Consider the following 20,431-nt stretch of genomic DNA (forward strand, 5'->3'; position numbering starts at 1 on the left):
CCCTAGCTGACACCCACAGAAAGTACCTAGAACCAGCTTGGTGCTATGACGGCACCCACAACTGACAGGGTTCCAGTGAGAGCCTTGTGCACCACGTGGCTGACAGGACAGAAAACGCTAGCCGCCGTTGGGACCATCCTGGAAGGCGCCTAGTGTTTGTGCTTAGACCTGAAGAGTGGAGCTGGATTTCAGCAGATCAAGGTGGGATGTGGTCCAGGGTGTGGAAGAAAAGTCCCTGAGAGATCAGTGATCGATTCAGGACAGTGAGAGCTGGGAGGGGAACCCACAAAGCAAGCTAGGGCAGACCTTGGCAAGACATGGGGCGGGGTTGGGTGGGGCCAGACCATTGCTCTGCTGAAAGGCAAAGGGCACAGGTCATCCAAGAAACAGGTTTGGAGACAATGTAGAATCAGGACGTGACAGGGAATAGGACACTGAGGCACAAGGACTAAAGCATTAAGTGCCGTGCCGTCCATGGTCCTGTCCATGGTGTGGGAGAAGAGAAAGCTCAGAGACGGCAGAAGGAAGAGAAGGGGCAGGAAATAGGGAGGGGAGGAGGGAGGAAGAGAGAGAGGGAGAGAGGGAGAGAGGGAGGGAGGGAGGGAGGGAGGGAGGGAGAGAGAGAGAGAGAGAGAGAGAGAGGAGTTTAGGGCTCTTAGGGGGCAGGCTCCCCAACCATAATTCTTGTTTCCTTCCTTGGGTGCCGTTCCTCTGTGCTGGAGGACTGGGTCCCAGGACCATGTGACCATGGCAGGAGACTTGGGAGATTGTGCCCTTGCACGGTCCCACGATTCCTGCTGCCATCTGTATTACTGCATGAGAAGCACCCACCATCCAGCGGGGGCCTCTTCCAGGCCCATAGCTATTTGTCTGTGGGGCCTGGTAGCCAGGACTGGGGGAATGGCCAGGGTCAAGGGTCACTGTTTGGATAAGCCAGGAAAAGTTCAGCTTCTGAGCTTGGTCTCTGGAGAAGGGGAAGTTTTCTGGGAGGGCCACCAAGGTGGTCTCACCTTCACAAGTTCTAACTGGGACCAGGACTCAGGGCTACTATTGCAAGTCCCTTCTGAAAAGCCAGAGTTGTAGAGAGCCCATAGGTAGCACAGCACCTCATGCTGGACCACCCTCATTAACAGCTTCCTGCAGTCCACTAACCCCTTTAGGTCCCAGCCATTTAGAGAAATGGGGGTTATACCCTCGAGCTAACCCATCCAACAGAGTTCTTCTCTATAAGCACAGAGAAAGGGGTTTACTTGTTACAAAGTGCTAGGTAAATGTGAGGGGCCGCTCTCCCCTGTGGTCTGCGACCCCAACTGCTAAAGGTTTGGGGATGACAAGCCCAGGTGTGTGTGGGTGGCCCCATCACCTCAGCCTGTGTGCCGTATTTCTCTGGCATCTGCCACAGGTCTATACTTGCTGTGGAAAAGGCAAAGCTCTCGCGGTGCAACCTGGCAGGCCTCCCTGGTGTTGGCAAGGCCCAGGACAAGAGTGCTCACAGAGGCCATTTCCCATATGTCTCATATTTAAAAGGCATAAATCAAGCTAACAAACCGTTAAATGAAATATGCTCCATCCTCCTACCTTGTTAAATACACTGTGCACACAACCAGGCCAAAGTGGAATTTTGAATCCTGGGCTCCTTGGCATTCTGCGCCAGGGTGTGCAGTGTGGGGAACTCCATTTGCCTCTACCCTCACCTGCTTGTTATGACATGAGGCCCAACCACCCCCTCTCTCACACACACAAGCCTTATATACCTGCAGGATACTTATGTTAAACTCAAGCTCATTCAAGTCCCCATCAAGAACCCTCAAAGGTTTACAAATCGGCCATTCAGGCACACATCAGCCCCAAGGAAGAACTGAGGGAGCTCTGCTCCATTTGGCAGGGATGAGCCCCTTGGTCCACAGGATGGGGGACAGAGATGGTCCCTTAAGGAATGGTGATCTCTGTTCTCGGTGTGAGAACTGCCTCCAGCACTGGTAGAGAGACAGGTTTTCTTCGTGTTCAGTGTAGCCTCAAATGACAAAGTCCATCAACAACCCACATGTCGTAAAAATACACGGTGCCACAGCTTACGGGATGAGGCCATCATGACCAGCTGGGAGGGGGGCTGGCTCTGCGTGGTTCGTGTGCCACAGATTGGGGAGTAAAGGAGTTTAAGGGAACACCCTCTGGGTTCTGGCACCCAGAGTGACTGACAAGGGACTTAAGTGTCAGACAAAGACCTACTCCCTGATGTCCTCCCCAGGACAGCCACTGCTCTCCTGGCCCCACTGCAGACCCAGCTACAGAAGAGGCTGGGCCAACCTTTGATGACTTATTCAGGTCGGCTTCTCAGAAGCACTGAGGTCACCCGGGCTGTTTTGGGGCGGAGGTGCCCTCCCACTGCAACCCTGTCTGCTGCCTGCTGTGGAGACGCCAACCGTGCAAACTCACCAGGCACCATCCCTGTCAGCGTCGGTGCAGAGTAGCTGCCCTGTCCAGCGGGGGGCACGTGCGGAGGGTACCCCGGAAGGGTCGTGCTTGCCAAGTCTCGGCCTGAAGAATCAAAGCAACAGAAGACAGGGTGAGCATCCTTGCAGCCTGCTGTTCAGTCATAGCTCCCGGGCAGACTGCACATTTGTCTCTTCCCAACTCTGAACACCAGCATGCCCTACTGCCCATGTCATACACTACACCCAAAGAAACATACACACATGCACACACACACACACACACACACACACACACACACACACTCACACACACATACAACCACAAATATGCACATGCACACACACACAAATACACAAGTGCACACACATGAATAGGCACATGCACATGTATACACACACAAACCCAAACAGGCACACAAGCACACTTGCACATGCACATGCATGCACACACTAGCTACCCTGGCTCTACTTGGCAAGGTCGACGAAGCTAAAACTGTGGTCCATCTCTGAGAAATCAGAACCCCTCGGGGAGCTGGGACAATGGCAGTGCACACACCAGGCTGTGTACTCCTCAAGTGTCCACCTCCATCCACTCTGTTCCTTCTGATTGGTTCTCAGCCTACCCTCTTCCCGCTATAGAAAGCCTCTAACCACTGCTTTTCAAAGACAGGCTCGCACATCTCCCTCCCCCATTCCCAACAGCCCGTGGTGGGAGCACCTCAGATACCCGGCTCCACATCTGGCCTGTACTGCACTTCCCCTCCAAAGACCCAGGGCTGTGGGTTTATTCAGTGAACATGCAGTGTGCTTTTCCCAACACCAACACTGCCCTGCTGCTGGCACATGGAGGTGAAGGCCCTGGCCCTCAAGTGGAGAGAGAGTCAAGCTCCCTGCAGACCCCAGCTCCTAGAGGGCAGGATTGTCTCATGTCCATCACCATGGCCCTGCTAGAGATGTGAGAATCCACTAAGAGTCTTTCACTTCGTTTGGGCATCAACACAAGAAGAGTGCTGAGTCAATGTCCCTTCTAGTGCCTTCTAGAGGCTACCCCACTTTACAAGTCTGTCTGAGGCTACCCTACCCCCAAGTCTGCCAACTCTCCAAAACTTCAGACAGTCCCAGAAAGGAGCCTTCTCTCTCCCATGCCTATCACCTCCCTGGCTTTGGCTGGGCACCTTGGCTCAGATGTGTTTACACGAGATGATGGAGTTAAGTCGACGCCCCAGGATTAGCTCTGGAAGTCTCTCATCCTCAGCACGAATTGCACCTAAGCAATCCTCTCAGGGAAGGGCAAGATGAAACAGGAAACTCAAGCCTGCAGGCCTGGGGGTGGGTGGAAGAGGTTTGCCCTGGTAAGGCTTACGTCTCTGCAATGTGGAAGCTCTACCTCAGTCTTTGTACCCCAAGGTCAGAGGGCACAGTGCTAATGGATTTTAATGAGAGAAGCCACTTCATTGGAGAAGCCCGTGCAGTCCCCTCCACATCCGTTCACAACGAGATTCAAGAGTCTCTTCATGGTGAATATTCTCACCATTTTGCAGATGGAAAACGGACCTGGAGGAGGAAGGGGGACAACTGGCGTGGGTCCCTCTTGCACTGTGGCAGAGCAGGTGCCTCAGCCCAGTGCCTACACCAGCCCAGGGTTCGTTCATCCCCAGTCTTCTTTACAGCATCAGTGACTGGGGTTGTGGATGAAGGAGAGCTGGGATGATGTCTTGGGAGTGGAGTGGGTACCATGGAGACAGCACGGGGCCTGATACGTCAGAAGCTGGTGTGTGAGATAGTCAAAGTCAAGGGCTACTTCAGTGAAGGGCTTTCTCAGGAATTGTGGGAGTATCTCCACCAAGCAGGGAACATTTCCATCAATCAAGGGAGCATCTCCACCCATCCGGGAACACCTCCAGCCCGGTCCGGGGTCCCAGGGTCCCACCTCATGATGACAACTGCAAGCAATGAACCCTTGCAAAGAAATTAGGAAACTCAAGGCTCCTGCCACGGATTCTGAAAGGGTTAATTCCTCTATTCCTCAGCCTTAGGAGCTAAAGTATTGATAGGATCCCTTTCTTATAGGAAAGTGAGATGTCCCAGGTGAGCCAGGGACAAAGTCTACAGGGTTAGCCAATCTGTTCACACCTTGCTTTGGGACTGTCTGAACTTCTGACCATGAGGCCTGAAGTCCCTCTCTCTGCCGGGACTCTGTCCCCATGACTCTCTGTCTTCCAGAAGGAAATTCAGCCACACAGAATTTATGGTGAACATATTTTTCTGGAGTTCAAGACCAAATTGGGGGTGCTGCACCTCTCTGCTGGGAAGACGGGCGGTGCTGTGGGGAAGCCACAGGGCAGGCAGTAGGGTGTGCTCAGGGGTGTCTATGGAAGCTCAGCAAGTCTGAGTGAGGCTGGGCTCAGACTCCTGGACTTCTGCCTCCCAGAGCCAGCTCATTCTTCAACAAGTGTCTGCCCTTTGGGCCTTGTTTGGTCAACAGTTTTTACTGTTGGTACACACACTTTACAATCTTGATCCTTCAAGCAAAGGTTCAGAAAATCGGAACCTTGGCAAAGCACTCAACTCAGAAGGGCAGGAGGAAAAGCAATAAAAGCAACTTGGGGAAAGGAGGAGGAAGGAATCAATAAGTGGACGGCAAACAGAGGCAGGCACAGCAGGAAGAGTCCTTGTTTGAAAGGACCAGGGAGTCTACAGTCAAACCACTCTGAGCATGCCCAGGCTCCTCTGAAAAGGCCAATAAAACAGCCAGACCCAACAAGATTTAAAACAAACCCCATAGAATTATCAAGATACAGAATGAGGCACGATATGACTGAAATCATAGAAGAAATAATATTTATAAAGAAGAATATACACTGCACATTATAAATAGGAAGTTCTCAACAAAAGGTTCAGTTTTCCGGGAAAACATAAATTACCCCAATTAACACAAGAGCAGCTAGAAAATACCAACAGCCTAATAATCATGGGAGAAGCAGAACAAATGTCTTTATTAAAAAAAATAAGCGCCTTGCCCACTTAGCTTCATGAGCGAGTTTTTATTTGTTCTTATTTGGGTAAGTTGTTTTAAATCTCCAAAAGATACATTCTTAGGTTATTAAATAGTCCAGTCTATAAACCAAGAGAGTCTGTCTAATTCATTCCACCAACAAAACTCTGATGTAAGTACTTAACTGACAGAGGAGAGAAATTAAGAATTAAAGGTTTGTCTCACGATTCATTAATGTGGTACCAACTTCTTTCGTTCCTGCTGATATTAACAATGGTTGTATATGTCCACAACTGCGCTGGCTGAGTGATGCTGGGGGAGCAATGGTGGGCTATGACCAGATGAGTTTGAGTCTAGGTAGGTGAGGATGGTTCAATACCAAACCATTTGCGAGAGCTGCCCATCACCATAAGAAGGAAGGAAACCCGCCTGGCTGTACAAAAGAGGTGGAAAAGACATCAGCCACCATTCAAGACTCATCCTTACATGTCGGTAAACAAGACTCGAAGAACACTCCAATCTTACACTGATTTTAAAGTGGTCAGTATTATATTTATACTCCATTGTTTAAACACAGGGAAATTCCTATCAAAGTCAGGAATGTGACAGGGGAATTTATTACCCATATTATCGTGGAAAATTATCCTGAAAGTTTCAACCGATACAATAAGACAAGAGGGGTAAGCGTGGGATGTGGGAAAATGGCAACCAGATTACAATTAGCTGGGTTTGCCTTGGATCCGGAAAATCCTAGGAAAAGCACTTCAGCCAGTGAAAGAGTTGGAGGAGCAGTCAACTAGTGGAGAGATGTCCGGAAGTTTCCATTTTTAAAGGCTGAGTACCTTCCGCCACCTTGTAAGTTAAGAGACTCCTGCTTGGTTTTCGGAGGCCTCCTTAATCTGTGCTCTCCCAGCTTCATCCACTCCTACCAGTCCCTACCCCCCACCTTTGCGCAGGCCGTGCCCCTTTCAAGCAGCCTTCTTTCCGTCCTACCCATTCTGCATTCAGTTCAACCCCTAGGTCACGTCACCCACAGGAGCCTGCTCCTCCCACGGCCTTTCTAGTCTTTCTGATGGTTGCTTCCTCCAAAGGCTTCCCCGTCTACCATCCCAGAGCAATGGAAACACCCCAGGGGGGAATGGACAACGCTAAGGTTATGAAATTTTACTGACAAAATAGTCATTACAGAGACACTCTCAACATATCGTCCTGACGACTCCATGAGAGGAAACTGAAGGAAAGAGCAGATACATAACCTGTCCACAGCAACACATCCAGTAGGAGAGAGAGCCTGGCTTTGAGCCATAGCCCGGGCCTCTACAGATAGTGAGAGGTGGTGGGATCATGGGGAACAGTGAGTGAGAAGGGTGGCTGGCAACTGGGAGGGTGGGTTGACGAGTTAAGCAACAAGACCAGGTGAGCTGGTGACACAGCAGAGAGAGAGAGAGAGAGAGAGAGAGAGAGACAGACAGACAGACAGACAGACACACACACACACACACACACACACACACACACACACACACACACACATGACTGTCAGTTCCCAGAGAAGGAGCTGTGAGCTCCCCAGGGTTCAGCTGTGTGATGCTGACATTCAGTGACACTGTGGAGGGGGAAACATGAAGACCATCCAGGGCCCTTTAATCCTGGTCCCAGCTCTGTTTCTGCCTCTGTGGGACCCTGGGCAAGTCAGACTACAGTCCACTCCTGGCTCAGCTCCCCAGCTTTAGGAACAATTCTCTGCTCTTCAGCTTCTCAGAGCCCCTGAAGCTCATGCTGGCCCAAGGGTGCACCCATGTGACAGGCACGGGGCGTGAGTGTATTGTAAGTGCTTGTAGCCTTAATTTCCCCTGCAGCTGTAGAGTGCTGCCCGGAGGGCCACGGGTGTGCCCTGGGCTGCTGGCAGCAGGTTCTCTCCAAGTACAGCCTCAATGGGGCATGGTGCCAGTTCCAGCCTTGCCTGGCATCTGCCATCGTACTGGGCACATTCCTTTCCTCCCCTCCAATGTGCCCTGTGAGAAGCTGGCAAATGGTGATGTGTGTTCTACAAGGAACCCTGCCACCGAGCCTCTCAGTTCCTGGGGGCTCCTTTGTGTTACCGGTGAACCCATGTTTTACTCAGAGAAGGCAGCTCTTGTTGCGTGTGAACCTGGGTGTGGCCCTGTGCATATCTGCTGTCACCATGAGAACACCTCCACCACCACCACCATCACCACCATCACCACCATCACCTCCACTACCACCACCACCACCATCACCATCACCACACCATCACCACACCACCATCACTATTATTATGAATACACTTCCCTGGGCTTCCAAGAATACCAGTCTGACTCCAAGAAGAAGCTGTATACATCCTTGGCAGGAAACAGAAATAATTCAAGGCTCACATTTGCTGTGATGGCCTCTGAGGACTCTCCTGGGCTGGAGCTGTGGATCCAGTGACCCTGAGAGCAACGGGCATGTCCGCTGCCTGATGCCCATACCCTCTCATCTGTGAAGCAGGGAGACAGAGCCTCCCCTAATTCAGCCACTTGGCCCCAAAAGGCATGAGCAAGACAAGTGGCTACTGGCCTTGCACTGCAGTGTGGTCTGCTAAGCCATTGATGACTGATACAAATGTTATACATGTGACCTGTTCTGTTTCCTCCTCCTCCTCCACCATCTCCACTACCACCACTACCACACCATCACCACCTCCACACCATCACCACCTCCACACCATCACCACCTCCACCACCACCACCATCACCACCATCACCATCATCACCTCCACTACCACCACCACCACCATCACCATCACCACACCATCACTACACCATCACCACACCACCATCACTATTATTATGAATACACTTCCCTGGGCTTCCAAGAATACCAGTCTGACTCCAAGAAGAAGCTGTATACATCCTTGGCAGGAAACAGAAATAATTCAAGGCTCACATTTGCTGTGATGGCCTCTGAGGACTCTCCTGGGCTGGAGCTGTGGATCCAGTGACCCTGAGAGCAACGGGCATGTCCGCTGCCTGATGCCTTCTCTATCACTCGCCTCAGCAGGCACAAAGCACCCAGAGAGATGCTACAGCTCTTGCTTAGCTGATTCAGGACTCTGGGCTGGGAGGCCAAACAGAATCAGCATCTCCAAACACAGCATGACATGGAAGCCCGTGCGGGCGTAGTCCCTCCTTGGTGAGGATTGGATGATTCACACCGTCTGCAATGCTGCGATGGTACCGATGATGTCAGCACATTTGCCGGTAACTGTGCAGGATGAACTGATTGGGTTCCTGACACGCAGAACTACAGGTGAGCACACCTTGTCCGACTTGTAGCCTTCTCCTGAAAGAACAACCGAGCCCTAGCCTTGCCTATGAAAAGCAAGGAGTTCTAGGGACTCTGAAACTCAAGATGGAACCTTGTTCATTTCAGCTGTGAGATGAAGGGAAGGACTGGTACCTACCCCAACGTACCACTGAAGAAACTGAAACCCAGAGGTCTCAGAGGACATAGTAGGAGCAGGAAGGGACTTCACCTCAGGCGTCCTGAGGTCTAGGGACTCAACTCTTGCTAGATTATTCAGTGTCTCCCATGAGGAAACTGGCCTCCCAGATGCTAGGACTTCTGTGGAAGTCTTTTTAATTGAAAGCGTGATACCTGTTCATGACTAGGAAACCAATGGGATGGAGAGGAAGGTGGGAAGTAGAACACAGTGTGCATACACTTCCAGCCAGGGGTGAGGACCCTTACATGTGGTGTTGGATAACACATGAGCCTTTCAGAAAAATAGAATTGAGTGAGTAGACTCTGAATAGCACTCGGGAGAACAAACTCCACGAGCATTTAAAACAAACAAAAGAGCCACCCCCCCCCCCCAGCTGGGAGAGCAGCAGAAGTCCCCTCAGGCTAGATGTAAGGAAAGGCCACTAACAGTGATTCCAAACCAGAGGCTTGCCTGCATGCCGCCTCAGCCATGTAAGTGTAAACACGGTTTAGACCTTCTTTAAAATCATGCAAGCAAATCAACAAAAACTGGAAAATTATTATTATTATTATTATTATTATTATTATTATTATTATTATTTGCTTTAAAGGATGGATGTGGTGACACACATGCCTTAAATGCCAGCACTTGGAAGGCAAAAGCAGGTGGATCTCAAAGCCAACCTAGTCTACACAGTGAGTTCCAGCCCATTTAGGTCTCCACAGTGAGACCTGTCTAAAAAAAAAATATGGTTTTTATTTAAAATTTTTAGAAAGAGAATAAAACAAAGATGACCCGCAGTAAGGCAGAAAAATGTTTGCAAATTAGGTTTCTCATAAAAGGCTTCATGCAGAACACATAAAAAATCAGAAATTAATAAAAAAAGAGAGACAAACTAATTACAAACGAGCAAAGGACTTTCATAGCACGTGGATAGAAAGGAACAAATGTAAGTCCAGATCAAGCTGCTCAGCGCCATTGGCCATTAGGGAAATGAGAATCAAAGACACAGTGACATCGTGCTTCTCCCCTGCCAGGACGGTTGCATTAGAGAGGCAGATTATAACCATTTTTTGAGGAGGAAAACTGGAATTCTTATCTCCTGTTGGAGGGAATGCAAAATGCTGTGTGGACTTTAGAAAGTCCAGGAGTCCCTTCGAAGGTTGGACATAGAGTTCCCATGTGACAGCAATCTCTGAGTTGTACGTGGGACCAACTGACTGTCCCTGGAAAACCCATAGGTAAGTGTTCAGGGCAGCACCCACAGGTAAGTGATAGACAGAAAATGGAAACTGCTCATGTACCGACAGCAGATGAACCAAGAAAGTCCAAGGTTAGATTCCAAAAGAAACTCTCGGAGGGACAATGTGTGTGTGTGTGTGTGTGTGTGTGTAAATTTGGATGAACAGGTGAAAGGAAGATGTGCCCTTTTGGGATGCACCTAGGGAAGGGAGCAGGGTCGGACAAAGGCAAGCCGAATCTGACCAGAGGAGCATGGCCGCCAGAGGGCAGCCTTACCTCCAGGGAGGCGAGGCTGGGTCAGCTCTGTGAGGGCCAGCCCTGAAGAGCCAGAAGGCCCCCACAGCCTTTCTCCCTTTCACAGAGCCTCCCCAGTTACCTCTAGAACCCAATCTTGACCTCAGAATGGGAGGGGTCAAGCCTGGGAGACACGTGGGCCCAGGGTTCAAATCTTACCCCTGTTACTTAATAAAATCACCTGAGTCTACTTCTCTGATTGGAAAATCAGGGTCCTTAAGGGAAGCAATGGCACCCTTCACGCCTGCTTTGGAGCTGGGAACTCTTTGTCACCCCTCCCATGCAGAGATGGTGTCTATTCCGCCTCACCTTAACCCTGGGCTGCCCTGGACACCAGCCCATCAGAAGAGTCACAGCTTCCCTGGGGGTTCCCCTGAGCCCTGCTTTGGACCAGGTACTTCCTGTGCCTCATCTTCCACGACAGCCGTGTTTCTGGCACGGACCACGTTCTAAGCATGTTTGTGTTTTGAAGGTACTCCCGCATTTAACCCTCAAAGCCCACACGAGACAAGACCCATTACCAGCCCATTCTACAGATGTGGAAATGAAGATGTGGAGATCGTTTAGGCCTCACACCCCAGGTAAGAAGTGGGGCCACACCCCAGGCATTATGGCACCAGATCCCTCCACATTCCTGCCTGCACCCGACCCCTGTCCTCCCCTTACCTCTGGACTGGAGCTCGCCAGAGACCAAGCGCTTCTGTGGTCCCCTGCCTCCCCTGCCCTGCCCTGGAATGCAGTAGGCACTCAGAGGTGTTTGCCAAGATGACATTAATCCACCAATCCAGTTCTACTCAGCAGAGGAACCCATGCTGTGGCTCCGCTTTACTACCTCCACAAAGTGACCAGACCTGGATACCAGTTTCTGCCCAGTCGAAATGCTTTCTCTTTCACAAGCCCCGTCTGAAGTTGTCTGATGTACACCGATGTGGGGGTGGGGATATGAATCCAATTAACTTCAAATTTACCTCATAATGAACTTATCTCGTTTTGCTACCAGCTCGGCTCTCATCATGTGGCAGTAATTAACCACTGGGGGTTGTCACTCCTAGACACATGGCACAAAAATCCTCCAGCCCTTGCTTCAAGCCCTTGCAGAATTCATTACTCTGACACTGTGCAAAGCCTTCACTTTGAGTGCCACAGGGCACAGGCTCAACTCCCCCTCCACCTATCTGATGGTGAGTGGGAGGGAGAGAAAGGACTGCACCCCACTCTCACTACCTGGGCAGTCATTAGCTGTGAATGAGTTTGGGGGTGGGGTAGGTGGGCAGGAAGCTAGTGATGGCCTTGGCCAAGAAAAGGCCTGCTGTCCTTGGTTCTGACCGCCTCTGGTGGACTAGAAGCCCGACTGTAAAGAACTGTGGTAGAACTGCTTGGGGAAGGTTCTTCACATCAGTACTCTGAGTTGATGGCCTTCTTGCTGATGTGGGGACAGAAGGCTGGCTCTGGCTGCAGCTGAGAAGGCTCAGCAGTGTTCGCCTGATAGCTGCACCCAGTCCCTGCTTCCCCAGAGCCTCTGAGCTGCACCCAGTGAGAAGAGGTTAAAGGTCAGTCTTATTGTCACCTGTCCAGGAAAGAAGCCTCTCAAAAGAGATGGGGTTGTTGGCCTGCATGCCTGCCACACGTCTCCTCACTGAATATACGAGTAGCTGTTGCAGAACCTCTTCAGATAGCTAAGAGAAGCCCTGGTTTTTACTTAGCTTCATCTGGAACCCTTTGACTGCAATGGCACTAATAACTAACACAACTCTAAAACACAAAAAAGGATCGTTTTCTGCAAGTTTTTATAATCGAGTTTACTTGAAAAATTAAAAACAAAGTTAAAACAAATATATAAAAGCCAAAGAACAAAGAAAATATGTCCAAAGGCCACGTTTAGCCCCAGACCACCAGTTTCCCACCATAACCCACCCTTAACACCCTGGAGTCCCATCCCACCCACATCACCAGCACCAGCTCTACCCACTGCCAGGCCTGGTTAGAGTCAGGACTGCTGCCTGGTGCCCAGATACCTGGCAGAGAGGAAGTCCCTGATGGTGGAGATCAGAGAGACAGCAGAGAGACAGCATTCAGGAAGACAGTGTGTGTGTGTGTGTGTGTGTGTGTGTGTGTGTGTGTGTGTGTGTGTGTGTGTTTAGTCGACTCCCTGGGACCACCCTGATTCGTCACTCCTGTAGGTGGTACTCCTAGCTTCCTGGTCACTCTGCTTTTAAAGTGAGAAAATTTCTTAAGGAAATGAGAACCTTCCTTACACCCAGCGGGTCTCCAAGCCCTGCTGACTTTCTGTCCCCTTCTTCATGGCACCAACTTGTCCTGGCACATTCTGTCCCCCCCCCCATTCTTGCAGCTGCTCCCACCCCCACCCCACTACAGGGTCCACATGAAGAGAGCAAAGGCTACACCCCAGCTCCTGCCCCTGTTTTATCACGTCCATGATTGCTTCTTCCCCAGGATTGCTCCTGGCATCTCCCAGAAGCCCCCTTTCTCATAACCAAAGAGCATTAAGGGATCTGAGGAATGCCCTCGCAATTTACAAAGCAAGTCATAAGGGTGGTAAGTGTACAGACCCTCAGTGTCACCTGACACTCCCCAGTGGCAGCCCAAAAGGGCATGTCTCTGAGGGAAAATATGTAGGCTTCAAGAGGTATATGTAAGGTTGACCTCTGACTCAGTGAAGAAGGACTGGGCTAAGCACAGACTTCCACTGGGCAAGGGACATAACCTCCATGGTTTGGCAGAGGTTTCATAGGACATTAACCAATTTTGTTTTTAATCTGGTTCTTATGCTAATACTTTTTAAAAAATCCTTTTCCTGAGGAACTGGAAGTGTAGCTCAGTGATATTGTGCTTGCCTAGGACACGCAGGCCCAGTGTTCAACCCCTATCTCTGCACGCCAACAATTAATTATTCTGTTTGGCTTTTAGAGACAGGGTTTCTCTGTGTAGCCCAGGTTATCACGGAACTCACTCTGTAGACCAGGCTGGCCTAAAGCTCAGAGATTCCCCTCCCTCTGCCTCCAGAGTATTGGAGTTAACAGCATGTGTTACTCTTCCTGGATAATATATTTTTTTATTTAAAAAAAAATAGGGGCCTCAAGAGATGTCTCGGTAGTTAAGAATCCTGGCTGCTTTTCCAGAGGACCTTGGTTCGAGTCTTGGTACCTGTGTAGCTATGGAGGCTCACAACAATCTGGTAACTTCAGTTGCAGGGAATCCAATGCCCTTTTCTGGCTTCTGTAGGCAACAGACACATACATAGTATGCAGTATACATGCAGGCAAAACACCTACATACAAAATAAAATAATTTGCTTTTTTTTTGGTGCATGAGTGCTTGTGTGTGCATGCGTGCTGCAGCATGTATATGGTGGTCAGGGGACAACTTGTGGAAGTGATTTTTCTCCTCTCACCATGCAGGTTCTGGGTCATCAGACTTTGCAACAAATGCTGTCACCCACTGAACCATCTTCCCAGCCCACAAAACAAGACAAAACAAAACAAAACAAAACAAAACAAAACAAAACAAAAAATGTTTAAAAAAGCTGTTCCTGGTAGAGGGTATAAATCCTTCTTTCTCAAGAAGTCTTGGAACCAACGAATTCCCTAACCAGTTACAAATCGGTTCAGGTATTCCTGTCATGTATTATCACTTCTGCATTGGGATAATAGTCACGCCATGGCTAGGGTCAGTGTCTGTCAAAGGTTCCTGTGCTAAAGACTTTGTCTCCAGAACGGCACTATCAGAGCAGCTGTGGAACCATAGGAAAGTACAACCTGGGGGAGCCCCTTAGGCCATTTTGAGGGTATTATGGGACCCTGGCCATTTTAGTTTTTACTTCCTGGTCATTAATAGAAGTGTCCTCCATATACATTCCCTTCCCTGTGATCCAGTGTCCCCTCTAGAGGCTTAAAGCTGCAGGCTCACTGGATCTTGGGCTAGAGATTCCAACACTGTGAACTGAGTACACCTTTCTCTGGAAATTAATTACCCCTAGTATCTTATTATAGCAATTACATCTAAAACAGTTACATTTTTAACTGTTCGAAATGTATTCGACACCTGTGGCAGGAGCTGTGCCGAAGACAGTGACATGAGCTGAAGATTTTTAGCAAGATGGACAACTGCCACTTTGGGGACAATAAAGGAGCAATGCCAGGGACTCGGAGAGGGAATGAGACCTGGTACGCACTCGGCCTCCCTTGTCTGCACACAGTGTATAGGGCACTGGCCCACAGCCTGGTTAGCAACTGAGATCTACAATGGCCTGCCCCGAGGCCCCTCTTCTGACCTGTCACTGTCTCAGGGTGTGAAGATCTCAGGTGCTCTTTCACAGGGGCAGGGGGGGAGGGGCTCTTGCTGTAGCAGCCAAGCTCTGCCTACAGACAGCGGCCAGCCTACTGAGATGAGCGTCAGCCAGTCATCACCAAGATCTGGCAAATCCTGAATGAATGTTAGGCTTATTAGCCTTTAAGGACTGTTGTTTCTCTAGAAACAATAAGCCTACATTTCTTCTTTCCCAAATTACTAATTCCTTACATGTAACTAATTCTGACCGGCCTCTCTCTTACTATCCAGGCTGAAGGTGCAGCCTGGCCCCGTAGAGCCAGGAAGACAAACGGCGCCCTCAGTAAGTAATTGGGTGCCATTCATTTTCCCAGCTCAAGCTCTCCCAGTGCTGCCCCTGGGGAGGCCTCATCCACTTCTCTGAAGTCACCAAGGACTGTACCATTTCCCAGTTCTGAGTTTTGGGGATTTTTCTTTGTCTTGTTTATTGATTTTGTTTTGGGTTTTCAGATAGCCTTCTGTAGCTCCAATGCTAAAGTCACTTAAGTAACTGAGGCTGGCCTTGAACTCCACATCCTCCTGTTTCTACTTCCCAAGTGCTGATGGTATAGGTGTGCACTACCGCACCCAGCTGGTTAGTACGTGTGTCAGCAGATCCTGGGGACTAAACCCAGAACTTTTGTGGCCTAGACAACCTGTACTGCAGAGCCCTTGTGTTTGGGGTTTGAGAGAGTGGGTTTCATCTGCCTGGAGTTTTAGAGCAAACGCTGGAGCTTAATCAATATTTTCATGCACATTTGTGGCTTACTCTCATCTCACTGGCAACTTGTAGTCCAATGGTAGAAGGAAGAAGGCAGAGCTCCAAGCAGAAAGGCCAAGCAGCCCCACTGTACCAGGGGCTCAGGTCCTTCTGCCAAGACAGGCCCTGATTCATGGAGAGGAGGGGGCTGCATTTGTAGCAGGAGGGGCAACAGGGTAACTTGGGGCTGGGCCATTTGCTTGTTCACGCATTATCTGACATCTAGTAAGAGGTGCCCCTGTGTGCTCCAGAGAACTCAGACATGAGAAGAGCCCTTGTAGCAACCACAACATCATGTATGTGTCCCTGACTGCGTTCCAAGCCCAGGGGCTCTGGTGTACACTCCATTAAAGCCTCACGGCCCCTCCAGGAGGTGGAAAACGTAGCAATCCTTGACCTGGGGTAAGGTATTCGTCTAGTAAGGGTGGGTTGGAAGTCTATTGAGGTTCTGACTTGAGAGCCTAAACCCCCCTGACCACATCTTGCATCCCATGCATTCTGACTCAATAGATGGACCACAAATGCAAAATGTGCCTTCCCTTTAAGTAGCAATTCTAAGATTTTACTGTGGAGATACACAAAACATACACTAAGACTTACATTTGACTAGAAGGAAGGGGGAAGGGAGGGAGGGAAGAGGGAATAAAGAAAAGAGGGGGATGGAGGAAGGAATTTAAATGTGGAGATTATGAAAAAAAAACTCCAACATATTAAATGTATAAAACAAAATAAAAAAGAGAATTCTGTAGTATTTAGTCTTGTCTCTGCTGGTAAAAGCAACAGGTAAGATTCATGTGTTAAGAGATAAGTAAAATGAGATTGAAGGTAAAACATGTTCATACAAAAGAAACCGAAGGAGAGAGGACACTGGTGGGGAGGGGGTTATTTTTCCTTTTATAGTTTTTCTGTACAGTTTGAATATTTAATCACATGAATGTATCACCTTCCATTCAAAATTAACATTTTGATTTAAAATTAACTTTTCTTAAGAGCCAGACAGCCAGCGTCTATATCCCAAGGGGCCCACTCTCAGTCTAGAAAGAGATGAGATTTAGGACCCATGAAGTTCAGGTCTCCTCCTGTCCCTTGCTTTCTGGGACAGCCTATGTGGGACAGGAATATCTTGGCCATACAACTTATACAAGTAACAAATACTTATCCAAAACCCACCAGGCCTCCTCCGGCCAGTACCTACACGCAGTGATGGGCTGGGTCGCCTGCCTGAAAGACCCCACTGAACAATGTCAACCCCTTGCCATGAGACTATGAACAGCCAAGGGGAGACGTAAGACTTGCTCAGAGCTCTTCTCGCTTCCACCTCTGGGAAACCTGATCTTCAGAAGCACAGAGTTCCAGCAGACTTAGTGTCCCATGTTCCCACCAGTACATTAAAGACATCACAGTTTAAAAAAAAAGGGGGGGGGAGACTTAACCTAGTCACACCACTGTTGGGGCAAGTGACAGGGACTCACGGTGACTGTGTATTGATTACTTTCCAGTGAAAAAAGTGCCTGGCAAAGGCAACCTAAAGGCAGAGTTTGTCGTAGCTCAGTCTGAGAGGGCAGGGCAGTCACCATGGCAGGATCGTGACACAGTTTGTCACGTCACTGGCACAGTCAGGAGGCAAGAGTTGAACCCTGCCGCTCAGCTCGGTTCTGCTTGTTCGCAGTCTAGGACCCCAGAGCACGGGATGGTGCTGCCCAAGTGGGTCTTCCACCTCAGGGAATCGCATTAAGAAAATGGATCACAGAGGCTGGCAGAGGTTTGTCTCTTAGGTGATTCTAGGGCCGATCGAGTTGGCGATCAGTGCACATAGGGAGTCAGGAGGACGATATGAGTAGATTCAGAGCCCAGACCTCGTGGTCTGGTTAATTCGTGGCAAGGTCAGTGTCTGCCCAGTTTCCCAGGGCTTCGATGCTGGACCAGAGGGTCCGTTCTGCCTATTTACAGGATGAGCCTGGATGATGTATTCAGAAGCAGGGGATGTTCTGCCCTCCCGCCCGCCTGTACACCTCTTATCAAGACATGTATAGACCAAGGAGTGTCTGGCAAGTCCCTGTAGTTGTAAGTAACAGATGGCGAAAAGCTCTTTGTGGCAACAGGACAAGCCTCTATGAGGATGGGTACCAACCACACCCCTATCCAGACCAAGCCATCCCCAAGCCTATGGAGAACAAAGCTTCATCTTTCCTCCTCTTTGTTTTGTTTGAGACAGAGGCTGGCCTCAAACCCACTATGTTGCTGAGGGTAGCCTTGAACTCGTGACCCCCCTGTGCTGGGATTACAGGTGTAGGTTGCCGTGCTTGACTCTTTGATGCTTCTGAATCCCACAGTTGCTAGCCTAGGCTGAAATGTGAATGCCGCTGAGTGGCTTCCTACTCAGGGGTGCTAGTATTGCTCCCCGGTCTCTCAGCCACCCTCAGTCTATCCACACTGGCCTCAGAAGTGCCGTTCTGTTCATGCCACAGAAACCTTCCATTCGCCCTCACTGCTTACAAGCAAAGTGCACACTTAGTTAAAAGAATGTTCTAGAGCAATGGCTCTCAACCTGTAGGTCATGGCCCCTTTGGAGGTCATACAACCCTTCCACGAGGGGGTTGCCTGAGATCAAACACAGATGTTTACATTACGATCCACAACAGTAGAAAAATGACAATAATGGAGTAGGAATAGAACCAGTTTATGCTTGGGGTCAACACAACCTGAGGAACTGTATTAAAGGGTCAAAGCATTAGGAAGGTTAAGAACCACTGCCCTAGAGACTGTACCTGCTGGGGCCTTAACTCCAGCTCTGCCACTTCCTAGACTTTGGAAGGATAACTGCCTCTTGTCCTTACTGCCAGGGAGTTGGGGGGAAGGGAGACTTCAGCTCCTCTTTGCTGAAAAGAGGCTTGATTGACACTGAGTTGTGGACATGTGGACAGCGCCTGGCCAGGCACTCCCTGCTGCCCACCCTCCACACTCCCAGCCCTGTGCTGTGCTTTTACCAGGAGGGGACCCGTGTGCATCAGGTGATGGTCGAACTGAAAGCCAGCGGTTAGAGAGCGACCCCTGCCTCTCCCACTGTGCAGAGCTCGGGAGCCATTCACCCCAGTCCAGTGCTGCTGCTTGTGTAGTGTGTGCACTGTGGCTGGGGTCCTGTGCATGCATGCAATGTGGCTGGGGTCCTGTGCTGTGCATGCACTGTGTCTGGGTCCTGTGCTGTGCTTGAACTGTGTCTGGGTCCTGTGCTGTGCATGCACTGTGGCTGGGGTCCTGTGCTGTGCATGCACTATGGCTGGGGTCCTGTGCTGTGCATGCACTGTGTCTGGGTCCTGTGCTGTGCTTGAACTGTGTCTGGGTCCTGTGCTGTGCATGCACTGTGGCTGGGGTCCTGTGCTGTGCATGCACTATGGCTGGAGGGGTTTGTATAGCTCCCACATGTACCACTCATACATACGTGCACTTATGGGCCAGCTGAGAAGCAGTAAGGATTAGATTTAGGACCCCAGCATCCTGTCCCTTAGCCACCAAGGCCTTTGCTCTAGTCTAGCACAGTTCCAAGCATGGTGGGAAGGGCCTGCGGCCCTTTCAAGCTAAGGACTGAGGTCAGAGCCGAAGGATCAAGTGCAAAGTCCACTGAGGTAGAACCAGGTCTGAGCGTGAGAAAGCCCACCACTTCCCTCCCCTCTTGAACACCCTCCCTCTGAACCTGGAGCCTGGTTTGCTTACCTGGGGGGGGGATCAAGCAATGCTACAGAAATGTCTAAGGACTCAAGAAAAAGCCAGTATGTAAATAGCCATGCCACATGTATACGTTGGTCTCTCGCAAGGGACTCAGGCCTATCTCATCCCGAACCAGCACCACGGCCTGTTCTTGTCACATCGAGAGTTCCAGATGTCACAGAGCCCTGCCTGGGGGTTCCATCTGGGTAAGGCTGATAGCTGGCAATACCCACTCTCGCCCTCAACTCTTTCCCCAACCCAATTAGTAAGGCCAATATTGGTAACCAATTGCTAAGAGCAAGAGGAGGGCTGGGCTGAGGTGTGCTGCTTGCCAAAGAGAGCCGAGCCTGCCCTGCCAGGCACCTCCTGTGGTGCGTAGCAAATGAATGTGCTGAAGAGAACACCCATTAAATCGCACTGCTGGGCTGACACAGCAGGTTGCCAGAACACTGCCCCTCCCCTCCCAGAGAAGCAGGTATGGGGTTTGCCTGTCACAGTCTTCCCACCAGCTCTCAGAGCTCCAGTACTGCTCAGACTCTTGCTTGCAAATCCCTACCAGTTTGGGTCTTGACTTCTCTTCTGAAATGTAGCTGCCCCTGCCCTGCCCTGCCCTGCCTCGCCCTGCCTCCCTCCCTCCCTCATGGGCCATCAGGAGGCACAAATGGGATGACAAGAAAGGATAATGGCTTGCGCAGTGCAGGGATGGAAAGTCTTACCACACGGGAGCATCATGGAGGAAGGAACATGGGAGTCAGCTGGCCTGAATTCAACATGTTTGTTGTCTGTTCGTTAACTAATGCCCACTCTAAAGGAAGTTAGGCTCAGAGAGGCAGCGGCAAAGGTCATGCCCCAGGTCTCATACACAACCAAGAGTAGAACAGCTGGACAGAAGTGACACATACCGGTTATCCCAGCACTTGGATATAGAGATAGGAAGTTTAGGAGTTCAAAGTCAACCTTAACTTCATAGTCTGGGTTATATAGACCCAGTCTTAGGGAGAGAAACAGAGAGACAGAAATAAAGATAGAGAGAAACAGACAGAGAGAGATGGGGAGGGGACAGAGACAGAGAGAGAGAGACAGAGAGAGAGAGACAGAGAGAGAGAGACAGAGAGACAGAGACAGAGAGAAAGAGAGGAAGATGGTGATGAAGAAGGAGAAGAGGAGGAGGAGGAGGAGGAGGAAGA

At 50.1% G+C, this 20,431-nt stretch overlaps 1 protein-coding gene across 18 annotated transcripts in view; it reads right to left on the reverse strand.

The window, feature by feature from the left end:
- The window catches only part of Pax5 (paired box 5), a 186,351-nt gene that overhangs the window by 38,598 nt on the left and 127,322 nt on the right, over positions 1-20,431 (reverse strand). For all 18 annotated transcript variants that reach the window (XR_015619979.1, XM_087550503.1, XM_087550502.1 and 15 more), the window contains one exon: positions 2,437-2,538. Coding sequence is in view for 17 of the 18 variants with exons in the window: in XM_087550503.1 (XP_087406629.1) it covers positions 2,437-2,538 (102 nt within the window). In the remaining variant the exon portion in view is untranslated. The remainder of the gene's footprint in view (positions 1-2,436; positions 2,539-20,431) is intronic.

The sequence above is a fragment of the Rattus norvegicus genome, chromosome 5 (assembly GCF_021556685.1).
Source record: "Rattus norvegicus strain SHRSP/BbbUtx chromosome 5, alternate assembly SHRSP_T2T, whole genome shotgun sequence".
Lineage (NCBI taxonomy): Eukaryota > Metazoa > Chordata > Mammalia > Rodentia > Muridae > Rattus > Rattus norvegicus.